Here is an 18,975-nt window from a genome sequence, read left to right on the forward strand (position 1 = left end):
ATCTTTCGGGTAGTGCTCGCGATTCGATAAGCAGCAAGAAGATTACTCACCTAGATCCATCCACTGATGTTGGTAGAGTTTGGTATGTGGGTTGTTGCGTGTCAGGGTAGCTCGAGTAGTATATCTCATATCTCGGCAATAAGGAACAGACCCGCCGGCATGGCAGATGACGCGATTGAGCCACTCTGGTGGGATGCCCTCCTTCACTGAGCAACGTCTCGGTCATCTGAACGGATAATGAAAGGGCCATGGATGGCACCGTGAAAGAGAGGAACTATGGTTCGGGTCCCAACGAAGTATACAGGCCGTCGACAGAAGCGACGGACGCGAACATACCGTCTTGATGACTTGGAGACGGATTGCTTGTGTAATACAGGACTTCGCAATGTGTCAGCATCTTGTTTGTCAAGCAGACGAGCATCGTGAGGGACATGAGGTCTTTCATGCATACGGTGCATATGTCGTGCAACGGGACACGATCGCTCTCGTACCAAAGATGTAACCTGCAAGTGTCGCGGGTCTTGGCGTGCATGTGAAGTGTCTCTTGTGAAGCTTTTTAGCCGTCTTCTTCAAATCAGATACATGAGTTGGACTTGAATTTTGTAAGCTGTACAAGAGGCCTGTAGAGAACATGAGCCAGCTATTAGAGTTCCTCCGAACACATGATACGGCGTTCAGTAGGTAGAGCCGCCTTCCTCCCATCTCTCCGTGTCGTCGTTGCAGAACTGACCAACCCTCAGCCGGGCACGCCTCGCTTCGCTGTACTCAGACTTCCGTCTGCAACGACACAGTAATCCCGATGGATACGAAGCAAATTCGGCAGCATGGCTGAGCGCCTTAACCGCTGCTGCGAAAGAAGGCCTGATCCCAATACAAACCGGAGCACAGCATGATCGTTTCAGCCTACATACCGGAGAAGAGCTGCTCCGAGCATTACAGACGCAAGAATATGGCAGACCATTGGCACTAGGATCAGCAATCGAAGATGCTGTACGGAAGAAAGAGCTAGTGCCGTTGCAAGAGTTTCTGGACGCGAAGCAGAGTGTGTACACCAAGAGCTGGCTGCCAACACCATGGCAAGTCATGAGTTGGAGTTTACGGCAGCTTGGCGTGACTGGTAGAGAAGGCGCAGAGGACAAGCTAGTGACGGGCAACTTTGTGATGATGGCGAACGTTGAGGTATGCTCGTGCCTCTTTTGGTGGAGGGTAAGGACAAGCTGACAGGTAACAGGCTGCTGCAAAGGCGGTGATAAACGAGGCAACAACGAATGCGACATCCAATACTTCACGAATCTTTTCACGGGACTTGTTTTCGTCGAGCTTTGCACCAACGATTGGTGCACGTATATTGAGCCAAAGAGATGTCTCGGTACTGCTAACACATCTCGCTCGGGATCATGCCGCAGTAGCTTACGATACTGCCACTGGTACTGTCAAGTTCAGAGCTGCATCCGAGACGAGTGTACCGACCATCGGCCAGGAGGATGTTACGATTGCTTCACTACGAACACTAATATCCTCCTTGGAACCGCAAGTCCAGCAGCTGATACAGCATATATCGGAGCTCGATGCTAAGGTCCGCAATGCAGTATCAAGTAAACAAATGTCTCCCGCCAAGACTGCATTACGCCAGAAGAAGCTAGCAGAGAGCAAGCTACAGCAGCGATCCGCCACCCTGGCTCAACTAGAAGAGGTCTACGCCAAAATCGAGCAAGCTGCAGACCAAGTCGAGATGGTTCGTGTGATGGAGGCCTCGAGCCAAGCTCTACGCTCGCTAAACCAGAAGACTGGTGGGGTTGAAAATGTACAAGATGTCATGGAAGGTTTGCAGGAGGAGATGATGAACGTAGATGAGATTCAGCAGGCAATCAATGAGCCGGCTGCTGGTACTATTGATGAGGGTGAGGTGGATGATGAGCTTGAGGCGCTTGAGAGAGCGGAGAGGGAGAAGGCTGAGGCTGTAGAGTGTGCTGAGAGGGAGAAGAGGGAGGCTGAGGAAGCAGAGCTGACGCAGAAGAGGCTGGCAGAAGTGGTGGACTTTCCAGATGCCGCGGGGGTGTCTCCCGGTCAAACGAACGAGACAGCCTCTGCGCAGACCGAGCAGCCAGCTGTCCAAGCTGAGTGACGTGATCAGGCACGAGGCACTTCTCCTACATCAGAACGGTTCTTATGATATCGACTCATCCCAAAGGTCTGCGTTTTAATCACGATTCGATACTCCTCGGCCTGCGACCACCCACTCCAAAATCTCGGGATCCGACCTCCGTAGCCCACATTATAACAGCCTACTTCACCCTCTCCAACAATTTCACCAATATGGTGCGCTGCTGCCGAAACATTGCGAGTCCTCCGCAAGTATCGCGGCGTCCCACTCGATCCCCTCGTCCCAGGTCGTACGACTCTCACAGCATTTTCCCCCAGGAGCATCCGAGCCGCACTCACCAGCCGCCCTCGAATATCAGCTTCAACCTTGCTCATCTCTCCTTTGTTCAGTCCCTCCGTACATGCTATGAATAAGCCCCGTACTTGCAATTGTTGGACGCTCGGAATCTGATGGTCTATCAAAGTGGGCAGCCACATTGCTGCTGCTTTGACGCCCTCGGCCTCGAAGATGACTTGGTTGTAGAAGAACGGCAATGCTTCTGAGCGGATCTGGCGGTCCGTTGATAGCAGGGCGGAGTAGCGGCGAGAGAGGATAGTGCTGGTTTTGTAGTGGCTTGGTATTGGTAGCACGTGGGTCTTGTCGTCTGTATGCTCGAAGACCATTGTGTAGATCTCGTTGCGCAGCTCGGGTGGTAGATCAAGGAAATGCATCTTGACTGTAGTTGCAGCAGTGCTTGTGCTGAGCCGAGTGCGAGGATTTGAGTACTACTCGACAATGGATGATGTGAATTGGGATGGTCGAGGTATCTCTACGAACGCTGCAATAATTGTGGGTCGCCATCCTTAGTGCCTGCTCCTTCCGCGTTTGGCAGGCGAATAGCGGACTTTCCTCGAGTCCGCTCTCCATTCACCAACTATAAAGTTCCAAGTTACGTCGCCCCAACAAGTGTCTAGTCAACGTTTACATTCGTTCACTACTGCAGTGCTCATACGTCTGAATTATAACGTGACGTTCTGTGAGGCACATCGACAACCAAGTGCCGTACCTCTGACGTCTGAATACAACTCCCAGCTGTCCGCAATGAGCAGTATCACGATAGCCGTCAGAAAGTATGCGTCCAGGCTGTTCTACATTGCAGTGCAGGGAGGCTTCACTGTTTTCAACTACGTCACAGCGTCACGATACTGGTCTCCGAAGACATACCCAGACAGCTTCAAAGCGCTCCCGTCGAAACCATATCTATATGCGAGCCGCATCTATCTACCAGCCAAAAATGATTGCAGTGCTATCAGACTTCCGCTCGTCATCCAAGTTCATGGCGGAGGTTTCATGATCAACAATCCTAGCGCCGATGATCCATTGGCTCGCTTTCTGGCCGACAACGTTGGTTGCGTTGTAGCCAACATCGACTATCGCAAAGCGCCTCAACATGTGTTTCCGGCTGGATACGAAGATGTAGTAGCGGTCTCCCGAGCTTTGATCGATAGCCAGGACCACGATATCGATAGGACCCGAGTTATTCTAACTGGAAGGTCAGCAGGTGGCAACCTCGTCTTGGCAGCCTGCCAGGACAAGCGTCTGAGGTCGGATCTCCTGGGAGTGCATGCTCTCTACCCATGTTGTGATTTTCGAAGTCTGGCGAAAGACAAGATGGCCTCACGACCTGACCCTACAGTACCGGATGGCCTGGGTAAAGCATTGGACGAAGTATCGAGACTTTACCTTGGATCTATGGAAAGAGTGGAGCAATTTGAGAACGATGTACGACTGAGTCCTACATGCTTCAGTGCGCGAGCGGATCTACCGGAGCATGTGTACTTGGTTGGTGCTGACCATGACCTGCTGTGTGCGGAGGCGGAGAGTATGGCTCAGCAGCTGGCACTTGGTGCTGAAAGACGAGTGACGAGCAATGGATGGGAGGCTGACGGTGTGAAATGGGATCGAGTTAAGGATGAGACTCACGGCTTCGATATATTTGGGTCACGTGGTAAGGAGTTTGAAGAAGCTCGATTGATGCATAAAGAAGAGACGTATCGGGCTATGGCGGACTGGATGATCAAAGTGTTCGATGTGAAGCGATAGTTGTCTATTCTGGTTGGTTTCATAGATATCAAAGACTTCATCTCTTTCTGCTAAGTATTCTTGGTTTTCCACCAATGTAGACGAAGCAGAGTATAGCAGTGACAGCACAAATGCCAGCAAGCACCAAGTTCATGTTACCATATCCGATGAATTGTTTCAGCTCACCAGCCAGTTCCGGTCCCAACGTCAGACCAGCGCTAAACACCATAGAATTAAGTCCATACAGCTGAGCATATGGTCCATTGTCGCCAAAGAAGTCCGGGTTGACTTCGTAGTACTTTTGTACGATCGCTCCAGCCTCTACGATACTCGGTGCACCAATACCAGCCAGGCCCACACCACACAGAGCAAGTAGACCGCCATAGAGGAGCATCTGCTGCTGACCACCAGGATGTGGTATGCGCAGCACGATCAAGGCTGGGACGAGGTAAGTGTAGGCAAATACGCCCACCGGCTTGGTACCAAAGCGATCCACGCACCATCCGAAAACTGGTCCGAGGATGAAATCCGCCACACCAAGCGGCATGAAAAGTAGTCCGGCTTTGAGTGAGTCGACATGGAAGTATTCTTCGGCTACTGTTGGTATGGTAGCATCGAAGTTACCAAGTAGCATGGCTTGGACGAAAGCAACGAGGAAGGCTGTTAGAAGTCGAGGATTTGCTAGGCAAGGCAGTATCGGGATGTACTGAGCGAGCTTTGGCTGGTTGTTGGAGAGTTTGAAGGATGCTTCATCCTCCTCTTTACCGCCGAGGAGAGGTTGCTCTTCGTTGTCTTCGTCACCGTTCTCTTCATCATGAGTCGCGTCTTGCTGGTCGTCGGCTGAGGTCTCACGATCGCCGGCATCGGGATCGTTCGTCTCGTAGCGTTTGGCGACTCTCTTCTCGATGACGAGCAGACGCATGGCAAAGTCGATAGCAATGATGCCGAAGCCGATGCTGAATACGCCGACATAGCCAGCCTGAATGAGAATTACTATGATTGTGAGAGATGTTGACAGCGATGCGATCTACCTTCTCATACAGTACGCCACCAAGCAGAGGTGCGAAGAGGTTGCCGACGCTAATGAAGGAGAAGATCTAGTAGGCTGTGAGTGTCGTGTCGCACGGAGGCTCTGGGCAACAATGCATACCGATCCTATCGTCTTTCCTAGATTTTCTGGTCCAACAGTCTCTAAAGCCAATGCCAATCCAATGGTCCAGACGAACGCAGCGCTAATGCCCTGGAGGACTCTCGCCACTGCCAGCACTGCTACAGAATTCCCGAAGAAAAGCAGAATCGTGGCCCCAAGTAGTGCAGTCAGCCCCCATAGGAAGGGTGCTTGACGAGTAGATATACGGTCCGCCAGTAGTCCAGCAAGTGGTGAACATATCACCGATGCTCCAGCATAGGCAGCGAGTAGGCCAGAGACATTGCTTTGGACTTGTTCTGCCGGCAGACCGACCCGGTCACGGAGCATGAATGGTAGTATCGGAACAACCAGGCCATAAAGAAACAAATCGGTAAAAAGGCCAATGGCCACCGTAGCCACGATGAAAATGGTGTTGCTGCGCCATCTGAGACCTGCTGGTTTTATGGTGTAGTCGTTACTGAGCTGTAGTGTATTGAGTATCTTGCTCCTCGTGGAGCCTGCCATGGTGAGTTGACAGCGGTCACGCAAGCACGATAGAGAAAACTAGAGTGTGTGACATGGAGGAGGGAATGTACTTGCCGTTTGCACCAGCATTCACCTACCCCTTTGGGCGGCAACATATGCAGACGTCACTGATGCAGGTACGATGTAAACTCGGCTAGCGCGAGATTCAGTAGAAAGCAGATAGTGCTTGGCAATTGTATCAGTCCGCAGCTTCCAGCGCCCACAAATGGTCGACTGGGCACAAGCAATGTGCGGGTCCGTTTCGTAGAAGTTGAGGTCGATAAGGCAAGAGAGAAGTGAATGCTCGGAGTCGTTGCTCATGAAGGGCCCACTTTATTAGGTTGCGCGGCTTATCTCGCTTCTCATATGATCTCGAGAATTCAGCGTCGATCATTAACCATATCAACGAGATAGGGACAGACAAAGCTACAGTCATTTCACGGAGGAAGAAGGCACAAGTATTGGACTTCCATCATGTCGGACGCAGGAGATGACGAGACTCCGCCCAGCGCAACGTTCGTACATTGCACATCGTACGAACAAGCGTAGTGGCTCGTCCCGGATACTGACTGTGTGTATAGTGTCTATGTGCGCAACATCGACGAGCGCATCAAGGTCAGCACGGTCATCGACTCGCTGAAAGGCATATTCGCCGACTTCGGCAACGTCGTAGATGTCGTTGCGAAGAAGAGCCTGAAAAGGAAGGGTCAGGCATTCGTCATCTACGATTCGGTCGACTCGGCGCAAGAGGCTATCGACGATCTTCAGGGCTTTGAGGTCTTCGGCCAACAGCTGCGCCTCGAGTTTGCCAGGACGAGATCGGATGCAACTGTGCTGCGGGAGGATGGGGAGCAAGGACTGGAGACACACAAGAAGCACCGCCTAGCCGAGAAAGAACGCAAACAAGCCGCCGAAGCGGCCGAAGCAAAAGCGGCGGCCAAGCGTCCAGCGCCCGAAGGTCTCGCAGAACGCCCTGCCAAGACCACGAAACCAGCCCAGGACAATGTCGTCCCCGACGAGTATTTACCCGTCAATAAGATCCTGTTCTTGCGCGATCTGCCAGAAGACTACGGTAGCGAAGCACTATCTGCAATCTTTGGTCGCTATCCAGGGTTTAAGGAACTCCGTATGGTACCGGGAAGAGCAGGAATTGCCTTTGTGGAGTACGAGAGTGAGGATGGGGCGATCAACGCGAAGGAGGCGACGAACGGCATTACTTTGGGAGAACAGGTTATCAGGGTCACGTACCAGAGGCAGTAGGGAAGCACGGGTATCTAGCGGAGTCCTATTTTGCTAGCATGGTGGCACCAACAAGTTCTTGCTCGTTCTCCAAGCGTATATCGTTGCCCGACACGACTCAAGTCTTGATCGCACACATTGAAACGTTATGTTGATACAGAGCTCTAGAACTTGGTTCGACGTTAAGCCCATGCGCCCATCCTAGTCGCCTCTCCTTCTGTCACTTGGCACTGGACCTACACTGGCACCTCTGTGGTGATCCTTCGCAGTCGCCATCCGACTTTCAATGAACTGTATAGCGTTCTCCGAAAACCTCCGCCTATGTCCTCTCAGCTCATCCACATCACAAGCCGCACCCGCTCTCGCATAAGAGATCGGTGGCGACTTGACGAGCTCCGGAACATCGTCCTTCTCGGACGACAAACTCGACTTCTTGCTGCGTGAATCAGGCGTAAAGGCTGCTCCCTCGACTGGACTGTAAACAGAAGCTGACATGATCTCGTGGGCGAAGATGTGATTCGTATCTATGGCGATGTCTGCATGATCTCCAAAAACGGGTCGACCGTACATGGCTGGCTCGTAAAAGCCAGAGTCTGTGGAGGAGACATTCGGCGAGGAGCGCCGACGCTCACGAATCACCGATAGATCCCAGTATTGTGGTCGTGGCGGCATTGCAGGAGCATGCCAAGGACTAGGCCCGGCTGGGCTGTACGGCGAGAATGGCGTGAACGGTGATTGTGGCAGGTGCGCAGTCCAGGGCTTGGTTGGGAGGTGATACACACTTGGCTCGTGCCAGGCGATGAGATTGTTACACCGCCGTAGGTCGTCTTCTACAATCCTTCGCTGCCACTCAAGCTTCTGAACGATGTTTCTCGTCACTGACCTGGCCCACTGCAATTTCTTCTTCTCCTTCCTGCTCAGCCCTTTTTCCTCTCGTTGGTCCAGTGCCCTCTCCGCCCGAGCGAGCTTTTTGTATTGCTTACCAAGAGTTTTATGGACGTCTGCAAGCTCGCTGTTGTAGTAGTTGTGTTGGGTGTGCAGATGTGGCAGCATGTCTATGTGCTGCACCAGTGGGAACATCATTTTCGTGTCGGCGGCGAAACGTTCCGGACGAGCGCAAGAGGCCGGCCTGAGTGGGAAGGATACCTGCGTGAGTGGCGATGCGGTCTCAAAGCTTGACGGGAGTGCTGGATGCTGCGTTAATCCTTCGTATCAGTCTGCGATACAGCTCCTTCAAGGCCGCCTCTTGCGCTTGTAGGGTCATCTGACAAGAAGGAGATGAGGGCTGCTATTATTACTACAACTGACTGCATGGCTTGTTTGATGTCAATGGAGCTTTCTTTCATGGTACTGCTGGGTCGGTAATTTGCTTGCCGGCTGGGTGATGGCTTGCTGAATGCGGACAAAGAGGACGGCCACGGTAATGCAAGATTACAGCCGGTGCTGCAGATGGTAGTGTTGGTGGGATATGCTAACATCGGATGTGGTCTGAGATGGCAGCAAACCATCTTGGAAGACATGCTTTACTATGATCAGCCCACGTATCTGGATTCCATGCGAGGATGTGCGATGCTTAGTGTTTGACACATTAGAAGCTTGACGATGGACAAAGGAAATGCTGCAAGCAAGGAGTACTACCGTCACATTCCAGAGTCTCCCGCGACGCTTGTTACACTTGATAGTCTTCATCCGCTATGTCTCTTCCGCAACTGCGTCTTCTCTCATTGACTTCCAGGTTGTGTGGTCGCGCCGACGTCACGGACCGCTGACGCTGCAAGTATCTCTTCCCGTGCCCTGCGTGCCTGTTCCCACGGAGAGTCGCTTGGACTTAGGTCCCCCGATGTGCTTGTACTGGCGTCATCAGTATCTGGGTTTCTGATCTTGATGTAGTTGACATAAGTGTGACACTTCTTTCCGAAAGCATCCAAATCTGGCTCGAGCCGTTTCCAGGACTGTGTAAGGTCTGCCATCAGAATCTCGAGCACGTCGTGATCGCCTTGCACTTTGTTCATGAAATCCTGGAAGTTAGTCCTTGCTTGTACTGTCGCGACAACTACGTCCGTCTTCTTGGCAGACATTCTGGGACGAAATACGTCGAACGAATTCTACAATCCCAGTCTTTTAGTAGCGTACGCTGCTTGTCAGTCGAGACTGGGGACGAATAGGTCGTTTAGCAAACATATTCGTCACCTTGCCTGACTCAAATATTGAATCCACCATGTTCTGCGGCATCCAGTATACGCCACAAACCAGCTTGTTGTGTAGCCTTTTCCACATTACCCACTTCGTCATGACCAACTGGACGATTGATCCGCATATCGAACTTGATCTGTACTTCTCGACGAGTAAGAATGCCTCCTGACACAATCATATCGTTGACTACATCTTTGGCTCTGCCGATTTTGGTGCGCTTTCTCTGGCCGACATGAGGCCTCGGATGGTACTACTCCATGATATGAAGATACAGATCTGTGCTCACATTCGCAGCAAGCCATTGGACTATGTATTTGCCTTCTTCTTCGTGGCCAGGCATGACGAGATGACGCAGCAAGACGCCTATTGTGCTGACCCATCTGGTGTGAAGCAAAGATCGCCCACCTGACCATGCATCGCTTTGATGGACTCCGTGGCTACGTTGGCATAGTTCTACACTTTGAGTAGATGCTTCGAAGTGCTGTGCTCCCATACTTTGAAGTCGGGTAGGTAGATATCGACCAGACCATCCAGACGCTCTAGAGAAGCCAGTGAGTCGAAGCTAGCGGTGTTGTATACAATTGGTGGCTTTAGGCCCAGCTCCTTTGCGTGGAGGATTGACAGCACGACCTAAGGCACGACATGCTCAGGTGTGACCAGATTGATGTTGGTCACGTTGCCCACTTCCCGTAGTTTCATGTACCACTCGGCCAGCTCCTCGAGGCTCAGATGGAAGCCATTCTTCTGATGTGCAATATCGTGGTTTTGGCAGAAGACGCAACTTGAATTGCATCCGCTGAAGGAAGACGCAGCCTGATCTATGATGGCCTTGTAGACAAGGTTCCTCGCCGAAGTGAGGTGCCACAGTGTTGACCACAATCAGACAAGTTCCACGCCTTTCGTAACGATTGACGCCGCATAGTCTCGGACAAAGATTGCAATTCCGCAGATGAGCATATGGCTCAGACGACTTCCTCGCTTCTTGCAGTGGCGATAACAGCTGGTAGCGCGGTATGTAGTCGTCTAGGAGATATGGTGGCGACAAGAACGATTTACTGCGTCGAGCAGCTCTCGTGACGCGCTCAGTCCAGACTACACGGACGATAGGCCTCGATAGGCTGCGCGACCAATTACAGAGCATCTTGGTTGATTCCTGCAGGGCCGAGACTTGACCAAGGAGCGAGATGTCGATGATGTCGGAAGTGGTGATGGTTTGGGCACGAGTCATTGGCTACAAGCCCCACTATGACGTCTACCTCATTACAAAGCAACAATCTATATCCTCTCTATAGTATCAGCATAAACGCCACCTGATGTCAACCCACCAGTGACTGAACAATCATGGCGCCATACATGGACGAGGCGATCGAGCCTGTGGACGATGCGCTGGAGTCTCGCCTCAAGAAGGCGCCTGCTCTCGTCGCACCCGAGCCAGAACACTGTCCAGGCCCCGAAGGCGACCTCGCAGGCAAGGCAGACGCATGTGCCGGCTGCCCAAACCAAGCCATATGTGCTTCTGCGCCGAAAGGACCCGATCCGGACATTCCTGTCATTACACAACGACTCGCAGGAGTCAAGCACAAGATACTGGTTCTGTCTGGCAAAGGTGGCGTAGGCAAGAGCACATTCACCACCATGCTTGCTCACGCCTTCGCCAGTAATGAGAAGAATATGGTTGGTATCATGGACACAGACATCTGCGGTCCGAGCATACCCAAGATGTTGGGTGTGGAGACCGAGACGATACATGTGACCAATACGGGATGGGAGCCGGTCTGGGTGAGTGATAACTTGGGTGTGATGAGTGTGCAGTTCATGCTGCCGAATAGAGATGATGCTGTAATCTGGCGAGGACCGAAGAAGAATGGCTTGATCAAGCAATTCTTGAAGGATGTGGAGTGGGGTGAGATGGACTATCTGGTTGTAGACACGCCTCCAGGCACGTCGGACGAGCATTTGAGTGTGAACAGCTATCTAAAGGAGTCAGGTGTAGATGGAGCAGTACTAGTCACCACACCACAAGAGGTAGCACTGCTGGATGTGAGGAAGGAGATTGACTTCTGTCACAAGGCTGGCATACGAATCCTTGGACTAGTGGAGAACATGTCTGGCTTTGTCTGTCCAAAGTGCACGCACACTTCCGAGATCTTCAGAGCGACTACTGGTGGCGGCAGGAAATTGGCAATTGACACTGGGATACCGTTCTTGGGTGCTGTGCCTCTCGACAGTCGGATCGGGATGGCGTGCGATTATGGCGAAAGCTTCTTCGACAACTTTCCGGACTCTCCGACTTGTAAGTCTCTCAAGGAAGTGGTCAGAAATGTCGGCAAGGAATTGGGTGTGAAAGCTGAAGACGTACTTGGAGAAGGTTGAGTCATTATTCGCGCTTATCCTATGTGACGAAATCGGCAATGATCAAAGTTGATCGCAAGTATTTAGACGTGATGTCTAGCTGAGCTACTGGGGTCATTCAAAGGAGCAACAAACACGCTCGTAACCATAAGCCTTCGTGCCTTAGCTTGTCTTCGATCTCTACACCGTGGACTCAACCAGAGGAGGTATCAGCCCCCCCTTGGGATGGCCACGGCACCTGTTCGAAGCGATTCCTCGAATCAAGAGCTGAAGCGTGACGCGCCGGGACTTGATTCACATCTTATAGGTGTTGTGAGCTTCAGAGACCGCGATTTAGCTGTACTTGGCCAATAACAAGCGTACGGCGAAGGCTGTCGACGATTACTGTCAAGCCAGGGACGACCTCCAGCACCTTTCCGATCAGCGTCAAGGCACATGGAAGGCATGACCGACAGTGGTGGAAAGGGAGAGCATGATCCTTCAGTGCAAGGCGGAGATGATAACAGAAAGGGAATTGAACAAGCTGTGTGCCTTTGCTATTACCTTCGTGGAAATCAGCTGAGACTAGTCTCATGCAACATGGGATGCTGGAGAACATATGCTCTGCCTCTGGGCCTGGATGATTGTTGGATCGTACATTACTGTTGCGAATGAGAGTGAGGTTATCGACGACCTGGAGCGGGATGTGGCTTCAACACGAGCTCAGCGGCAACAGACTCGACCGTCATTCGCTGTCATTGAGCTCGAATTCACTGCCTCTAGCAGTCAACTCGAGACAGATAGCCAGAACGGGTACATCGAGGAGCTTCACTGTTACATCAAGGGTCACCAAGAAGATCTTCGTCGATCTGTCGGTCGGTTTCCATCGCTCTTGCGGATTGCGGTTGGCGTCCCAATGCAACGCATGGAGAACTCGGGATAGATCCGTACAATTCAGAGAGGATATTGTCGTGGTACATACAGGCTGCGAGATTGACATTCCATGCCGCACGAAGGCTAGAGCGGATAGCAGCGGGTGCGGAAATTGCAACATTGCAAGGAACAACATCATAGACATCTGCTTTTGCGCATGTCGTTCCTTCCACATTTGTCAACGGCTTGACCGCCACACTTATGCTTGGTATCAGCATCATGGGGTCAGACTATACCCGACGCAAAGGAATGGAAAGTAGCTCAGCTGATCTGGCAAGCCTTGCTTCGAGCGTTCTGTACGTTGTCCCACTTCTCTTCCGTTCCCGTCTCACCTCATTATTTCCACAGCATGTAATCAGTGACAATGCCTCTGTCCTTATCCACGGGAGGTATCAAGTTGGGATAAACTTGTGCAGAAACTCTCGCTAAGCTTTGACGGTCTTTGTGATCGAGGGCGAACATTCGAATTCGTCGACGGACAATGAATGAGCATCGAGGTTTATTCACTCGACAAACGACAAAGCCGGCTTTGTATTCCTGGTCAAAAATTTGAGTGGAGTCCAGAATTCAGCCACTGGACAAGTGGGTTCAAGGACAATGGTATAAGTCTTCTCGTTCCACGCGACTGGCGCACATATCACAAGATCGCTCCAACCACTGTCAGTGTGACTTGTTGTCTGTTACACCAGCTTCAACAGCCCGGTTGCTGTTAAGCTCTACCCTCTTCTCACTCGACCACATCGCAACAAGTGTACTACGTTAGGGCCAGGCACACAGGTGCGCCACCCTGTCCGCCATGTACAGCTTCCTACTTTCTCCTATTGCGCTCATTGGCATTACTATTGCTCTGCCGCAACCGTATACTTCCAACACCACCAACAATGCTATTCGCCACAGAAGGGCCACAACAGCACATCCTATCATGGGTGGGCAGAATTTTCCAGACCCTGGCATCATTCGTGTAGCAGACGGCTGGCACGCCTTCTCAACAAACGCACTGTACAACGGCACACCGATACACGTACAGATTGCTCATACTCCCGACTTCATGACTTGGACGTTGCGCGCCAGCGTCGACGCTATGCCGAAGCTGGCCCCGTGGGTGGACACTCTAAACCCTCGAGTCTGGGCTCCAGATGTTGTACAGCTCGCTGATGGCTCATTCATGATGTACTACACCGCTGCATACGTAAGAAACACGAAACTCCACTGCGTGAGCTTTGCGACCTCAAAGAACGTCGACGGCCCGTATGTTGATGCCAAGGTCGAGCCATGGACTTGTCCAGTAGCGCAAGGCGGTGCGATCGATCCCTCTGGCTACCTCAATGCGGACGGCACTCGCTGGGTTGTCTACAAGATTGACGGCAATGCGATTGGACACGGCGGATCTTGTGGAAACACTGTCAGGCCGATCGTGCAAACCCCAATCATGCTGCAGCAAGTTGCAGCAGATGGCCACAGCAAGATCGGCAACCCTATACAGCTCATAAGCAACGATTTGGACGACGGCCCTGTTGTCGAAGCGCCAGCGCTTGCGTACCTCGACGGCAAGTACGTCCTCTTTTTCTCCTCCAACTGCTTCGCCACAAGTCTATACGACGTGAGCTACGCCATCGCTTCAGACATTCGTGGACCGTACCGCAAAGGAGGGCCACTGTACGTCACCGGGAATATGGGAATGTATGCCCCGGGCGGGCTGGACGTGGCTCTCAACGGCAATCGTGCGATCTGGCATGGGTACGTCAATCATACTGCCTCTGCTGATTGCATCTCGAGACACCATGGTCATGGTACTGACAATGACTGTAACAGGAATGTTGCTGGCGGCCGGGCCGCATTTACGGGCATCGCTTCGTTAGATGGTAATGTCATCTCAATGACTAGCGTGTCTTGATATGAAATGCATGCACAGAGGCCCGATTTCTTCTGTCTTTGTAGTGATAAGCGTTCTTTTCATGCGTTCTAGCGATGAAGCCGAGCGTAGGACCGCTGCATACCGGAAGTACAGGTTCGCATTGTGTTCATAAATTTCTCTTCGTTACCCGTACGTTGACTCCACCCTGCATTACGAACCAATAACACTGCATACTCCATTCCTTTTCAGGCTCACTTAACTCAAGTTCATAGTGCATGAACAGCGTCGGTACCAATTTCGACCTGCAAGTTCAAATCAGCTTGGACGTTCCGACAACAGTGATGATTTGCATTACATCTCCAGCCAACTTATGTTTCTGCCGATACAAGTGCGAGCTCCGGATCCAAACGCGAAGAAGTAACGATGCATGTCGCCCTTCTTGTCTTCGTCTAGCCATCGCTCTGGACGAAATGCTTCCACATCATCACCAAACACTTCTCGGTTACGATGGACGACCCATGGATTAGCGCCAACGACGCTCCCTGCGGGGAGATAGTGTTCTGCAATATTGGCGCCACCTTGTGGGACAGTTCGAGGCAAGCTCATGCCGACTGCAGGATGCTGTTCACGACTGTCAGTAAAGATCACTGTGGCTCGCGTACTGAGTGACCTACCAGTCTCAGCGCCTCATACATCACAGCTTGCAAATATGGCATATTGTCCGCCTCGGAAAGCTTCACAGGGTCGCTAAGTCTGCCCTGACTTCGCGAAGTATCAATCTCGTTGATCAATCTTTGCTTGTAACTGACGTTCTTCAGCAGATAGTATATGATGGCGCGGAGGGATATGGCAGTCGTATCAGACCCAGCAAAAACATTACTTGTAGCCATGCTCGCCACGCCATTCCCATCCATCTCGTGTGGTTTGGCTTTCTGGATAGCCTTCAGCTTCGACAGGATGTCATGCTGGTCGCCTCCTCGATCTTGACGTGCTGTGATCTCTTGGACTGCAAAATTACGGAGACTCCCGTGACGAGCCGCAATGCCGAGATGATTCCCTATGTAAGGCGACAATGCGTCATGAATCCAGTATAGTATCGGTATCTGGCCCACCCACGCGGCTGACTTGAGGGCAGCCTCGATCCTGCCAAAGGAACCATCGTCTGCAGCGGCATCCATGAAGCCAAACCTCTTGGAGAATGTGACTCCGCCGATCACGTCTGCCAATCGTTAGCGATCTGGACCGAGACAGACTCTCATAGATAATACCAAAGGCGAACAACTGGACCCAATTGCCCAAATCAAGGACTTGGCCACTACGCTCGGCCATATTATCCAGGAATACCTTGACAGCATCGTCCACATATGGCTCAAGGTCCCTTAGACTTTCCATAGTATATGCACGACTTACTAGTCGGCGTTGGGTTGCATGAATTGTTCATTACGCTCTCCGAACAGGTCAAACTTCCGATGACCTTGCCATACTGAGTACCATTCTGATTTCCTGAATTTTGTGCCTGCACCATAGATCTGCTTGATCGCTGACAAGTCGGACACACTGACTTCGCTTGGTCCAGTACGAACAAGACTGCCATGCTTCCGATGCAGCTCGATCATGACGACATTCATGTCACCGTCCCAGGAGTGCTTCGTCATCCATAGTCGGGTAAGACTGGCCCAGAGAGGCCCAGGGATACCGGCCAGGGGATGGAAGCGTCGTTGGTAGATGGAATATGCTAATGGTAGGATTATGAGGGTTGCGAACAGCACAAGCGGTGGTGTTGGACCAAGCGCATTTAAGAAATAGACTGCCATTGTGTCAAGATGCGTTGGAGGATTCTCGACACCTTGACCTTAAGTCTGGCATCTATACTGCCTCACAGTTACACATACTTTTGGCGTGATTCCGGATGAGTGAGGTCGTAAGTGGGGTTCGGATCCGAACGGAGACGACCCGGGGTACATAATCGTGGGGCATTATTGTACATACGAGATGCGCTGGTCGTCAAGACCTCTCGCGTTACGACCGAACAGAGGGTGGCACCGAACGTATGCTGATCACGGTCATCAGAAGACCATCTATTCAGCAAACGACAGAGCGCGGGAACTTCACCGTGTCGTCGACCCGTCCATATGTGTACGTAAGCGAGTTGATCGGATGCCCACTCTAGACCATGCTAGTTCTAGCCGATGCACGATCGAACTCTAAGCGTCAAAGCCATGAAAGCCGTATCGCGTTGCCGTTCATTCGGACAACCGGTTCTCTTTGCGGCAACTACTCTCACTCCACCAACACCGCACCGAGTGCTCAGCCGTGCTCAAGCGTGATGATGCGCCTGAGCTAGGCAGGCTATCTGTACAGCATAAAGGTAGGCCGTGGGGAGGCTGGACAACTGGTCCAAACCATCCTCTGTCGTCATTCATCTACACAGATCTGCCACTGACGATCCCCATCGCCCTTCTGTTATATTGTCCAGCATCTGTGATATCCTGACATCGCTCTCTTTGGATTTTCCTACGCACATACAACACCTCACAGCATTGGGAAACCTCGCCATAATGTCGATCGAGCGATACGATATTGTCATCGTTGGAGCAGGACCAGTTGGGTTGCTGCTCTCGACATGTCTGGCGCGATGGGGATACAAGATTAAGCACATCGATATGCGACCTGTCCCAACCGTCACTGGACGCGCCGATGGCATCCAGCCTAGATCACTGGACTTGCTGCGGAATATGGGTCTTAAGCGTGCCATCATGGCCAACGAGCCTGCGAAGGTGTTCGAAGTTGCTTTCTGGGACCCGAAGGAAGACGCGAAGGGTATCCACAGGACTGGTACTTGGCCCTCATGTCCCAAATTCATCGACGCCAGATATCCTTTCACGACACTACTCCACCAAGGCCTGATCGAGAGGGTGTTCATCGACGATTTGCAAAAGAACGGCGTCAAGATTCAGCGACCCTGGAGGATAACGGGCTTCAATACCGATGCGGTCGACAAGCAATATCCCGTCGAGGTCAGCATTTCGCACGTCGATGGTGACGAGCAAGAGACAATTCGCGCCAAGTATTTGTTCAGCGGAGAAGGCGCACGATCTTTCGTACGAGAGCAGCTGAAAGTTGGAATCACACACAAGGACCCAATTGCGCATGTATGGGGTGTGATGGATGGTGTCGTCCGAACCGACTTTCCTGATATTAAGATGAAGTGCACGATACACTCAGATGCAGGGTCAATTATGGTCATTCCGCGAGAGGCGAACATGGTACGGCTGTACATTCAGATTGCATCGTCCACCGACCCAGACTGGGACCCTCGCAAGACAGCCACGACTGAGCAAGTCCAAGAGACGGCGAAAAAGATCATGGCGCCATACTACATTGAATGGGATCGCGTAGAGTGGTACTCTGTTTACCCGATTGGCCAAGGCATTGCGGATAGGTATACTCTGGACGAGCGCGTCTTCATGGGCGGCGACTGCTGCCATACTCACTCGCCAAAGGCTGGCCAAGGCATGAATACCGCATTCTTGGATGCCCAGAATTTGGCGTGGAAGATCCACCATGTTGAGTCTGGCTTCGCAGATCGCTCTATCCTCAAGTCGTATGAGAGCGAACGAAAGCTTATCGCCGAGAATTTGCTCAACTTCGATGCACAATATGCCAAGCTGTTCTCGCAGCGGCAGCCGTCTGCTGGTGAGATCGGCCATGTGAGCAAGTCTGCCCAGGATCAAGGGCAAGCCGAGCAGCACGAAGACAACGATTTTATAAAGACATTCAAGGCTTCCTGCGAGTTCACCTCTGGCTACGGTGTGGCGTATAACGAGAACATCTTCAACTGGTCTGAGAACCATCCGGCGAAGAGCCCGCTGTTCTTGTCAGAGAAGGCTGGCACAACAACCCAAAGACCAGGCCGCATCTTGACCCCAGCTACCGTGACACGGGTGGCGGATGCGAACGTTGTGCATCTCGAGCAAGAGATTCCTCTCAATGGCTCGTATCGGCTATATCTCTTCGGTGGCAAGCCGAGCGTCACAAAGAGAGCCATCGTGGACTTCGCGTCAGGGCTCAAGAAGAAGGGCTCATTCTACCAGACATACACGAGGTCAGATAGCGACAAAGTCAACTACCATGAGCGACACAACCCGGACAGCCTTTTCTTCACCTTCAACACCATCTTCAACGCACAGAGACCTGACATTGAGGTTCGAGCATTATTACCTGACATCCTGGCTCGCTACTTCGACCATGTCTACGCTGACGACATCTGGGACCAGCGCGTACCTGATGCGAAAGCCGCTGCTCATGCCAAGATGGGTCTGACGGAGGATGAGGGTGGCGTCGTAGTTGTCCGACCTGACGGGTATGTCGGCTGTGTTGTCAAGCTTGTGGAAGGCAGTGGCACAGTTGATGCGCTCAACCAGTACTTCTCGTCCTTTTGTACGAAGAGCCTTGGTGGTGTTGAGAAGGCTCAGCTGTAATGATTGATGCCGAATTGATTGTATGGTTGTCATATAGCGATGGCGTTCAGGAGGTATCTTATATACATCTATATCTTGCAGATAGTGCAAATAAGAATTTTCCTACGATCACTGCACATATGCT

The 18,975-nt window shown here is 51.9% G+C and overlaps 9 protein-coding genes across 9 annotated transcripts; 6 read left to right on the forward strand and 3 right to left on the reverse strand.

Annotated features, from left to right (window-relative positions):
- Positions 1 to 631: 631 nt before the first annotated feature.
- Positions 632 to 2,125, forward strand: LTS14_001582 (uncharacterized protein; the record flags this gene model as incomplete). Its single annotated transcript, XM_064834291.1, has 3 exons — positions 632 to 677; positions 770 to 1,179; positions 1,232 to 2,125. The coding sequence occupies 3 exons, from the start codon at positions 632 to 634 to the stop codon at positions 2,123 to 2,125; spliced, it is 1,350 nt and encodes a 449-aa protein (XP_064698155.1).
- A 1,059-nt stretch (positions 2,126 to 3,184) lies between these two features.
- LTS14_001583 (uncharacterized protein) lies at positions 3,185 to 4,186 on the forward strand (the record flags this gene model as incomplete). The annotated part of the gene is made up of 1 exon (XM_064834292.1): positions 3,185 to 4,186. One exon carries the CDS (start codon positions 3,185 to 3,187, stop codon positions 4,184 to 4,186), a length of 1,002 nt encoding a protein of 333 aa, XP_064698156.1.
- A 37-nt stretch (positions 4,187 to 4,223) lies between these two features.
- LTS14_001584 (uncharacterized protein) lies at positions 4,224 to 5,819 on the reverse strand (the record flags this gene model as incomplete). The annotated part of the gene is made up of 3 exons (XM_064834293.1): positions 4,224 to 5,144; positions 5,197 to 5,262; positions 5,316 to 5,819. 3 exons carry the CDS (start codon positions 5,817 to 5,819, stop codon positions 4,224 to 4,226), a joined length of 1,491 nt encoding a protein of 496 aa, XP_064698157.1.
- Positions 5,820 to 6,293: 474 nt separating this feature from the next.
- LTS14_001585 (uncharacterized protein) lies at positions 6,294 to 7,079 on the forward strand (the record flags this gene model as incomplete). The annotated part of the gene is made up of 2 exons (XM_064834294.1): positions 6,294 to 6,334; positions 6,401 to 7,079. 2 exons carry the CDS (start codon positions 6,294 to 6,296, stop codon positions 7,077 to 7,079), a joined length of 720 nt encoding a protein of 239 aa, XP_064698158.1.
- A 180-nt stretch (positions 7,080 to 7,259) lies between these two features.
- On the reverse strand, positions 7,260 to 8,141 carry LTS14_001586 (uncharacterized protein; the record flags this gene model as incomplete). The annotated part of the gene is made up of 1 exon (XM_064834295.1): positions 7,260 to 8,141. One exon carries the CDS (start codon positions 8,139 to 8,141, stop codon positions 7,260 to 7,262), a length of 882 nt encoding a protein of 293 aa, XP_064698159.1.
- A 2,451-nt stretch (positions 8,142 to 10,592) lies between these two features.
- NBP35 (cytosolic Fe-S cluster assembly factor nbp35) lies at positions 10,593 to 11,624 on the forward strand (the record flags this gene model as incomplete). The annotated part of the gene is made up of 1 exon (XM_064834296.1): positions 10,593 to 11,624. One exon carries the CDS (start codon positions 10,593 to 10,595, stop codon positions 11,622 to 11,624), a length of 1,032 nt encoding a protein of 343 aa, XP_064698160.1.
- Positions 11,625 to 13,311: 1,687 nt separating this feature from the next.
- Positions 13,312 to 14,409, forward strand: LTS14_001588 (uncharacterized protein; the record flags this gene model as incomplete). The annotated part of the gene is made up of 2 exons (XM_064834297.1): positions 13,312 to 14,252; positions 14,328 to 14,409. 2 exons carry the CDS (start codon positions 13,312 to 13,314, stop codon positions 14,407 to 14,409), a joined length of 1,023 nt encoding a protein of 340 aa, XP_064698161.1.
- A 312-nt stretch (positions 14,410 to 14,721) lies between these two features.
- Positions 14,722 to 16,184, reverse strand: LTS14_001589 (uncharacterized protein; the record flags this gene model as incomplete). The annotated part of the gene is made up of 4 exons (XM_064834298.1): positions 14,722 to 14,991; positions 15,045 to 15,589; positions 15,624 to 15,754; positions 15,781 to 16,184. 4 exons carry the CDS (start codon positions 16,182 to 16,184, stop codon positions 14,722 to 14,724), a joined length of 1,350 nt encoding a protein of 449 aa, XP_064698162.1.
- Positions 16,185 to 16,928: 744 nt separating this feature from the next.
- LTS14_001590 (uncharacterized protein) lies at positions 16,929 to 18,851 on the forward strand (the record flags this gene model as incomplete). Its single annotated transcript, XM_064834299.1, has 1 exon — positions 16,929 to 18,851. One exon carries the CDS (start codon positions 16,929 to 16,931, stop codon positions 18,849 to 18,851), a length of 1,923 nt encoding a protein of 640 aa, XP_064698163.1.
- Between the last annotated feature and the right edge of the window lie 124 nt (positions 18,852 to 18,975).

This window comes from Recurvomyces mirabilis, assembly GCF_035927965.1.
Source record: "Recurvomyces mirabilis strain CCFEE 5264 chromosome Unknown scaffold_3, whole genome shotgun sequence".
NCBI lineage: Eukaryota > Fungi > Ascomycota > Dothideomycetes > Mycosphaerellales > Teratosphaeriaceae > Recurvomyces > Recurvomyces mirabilis.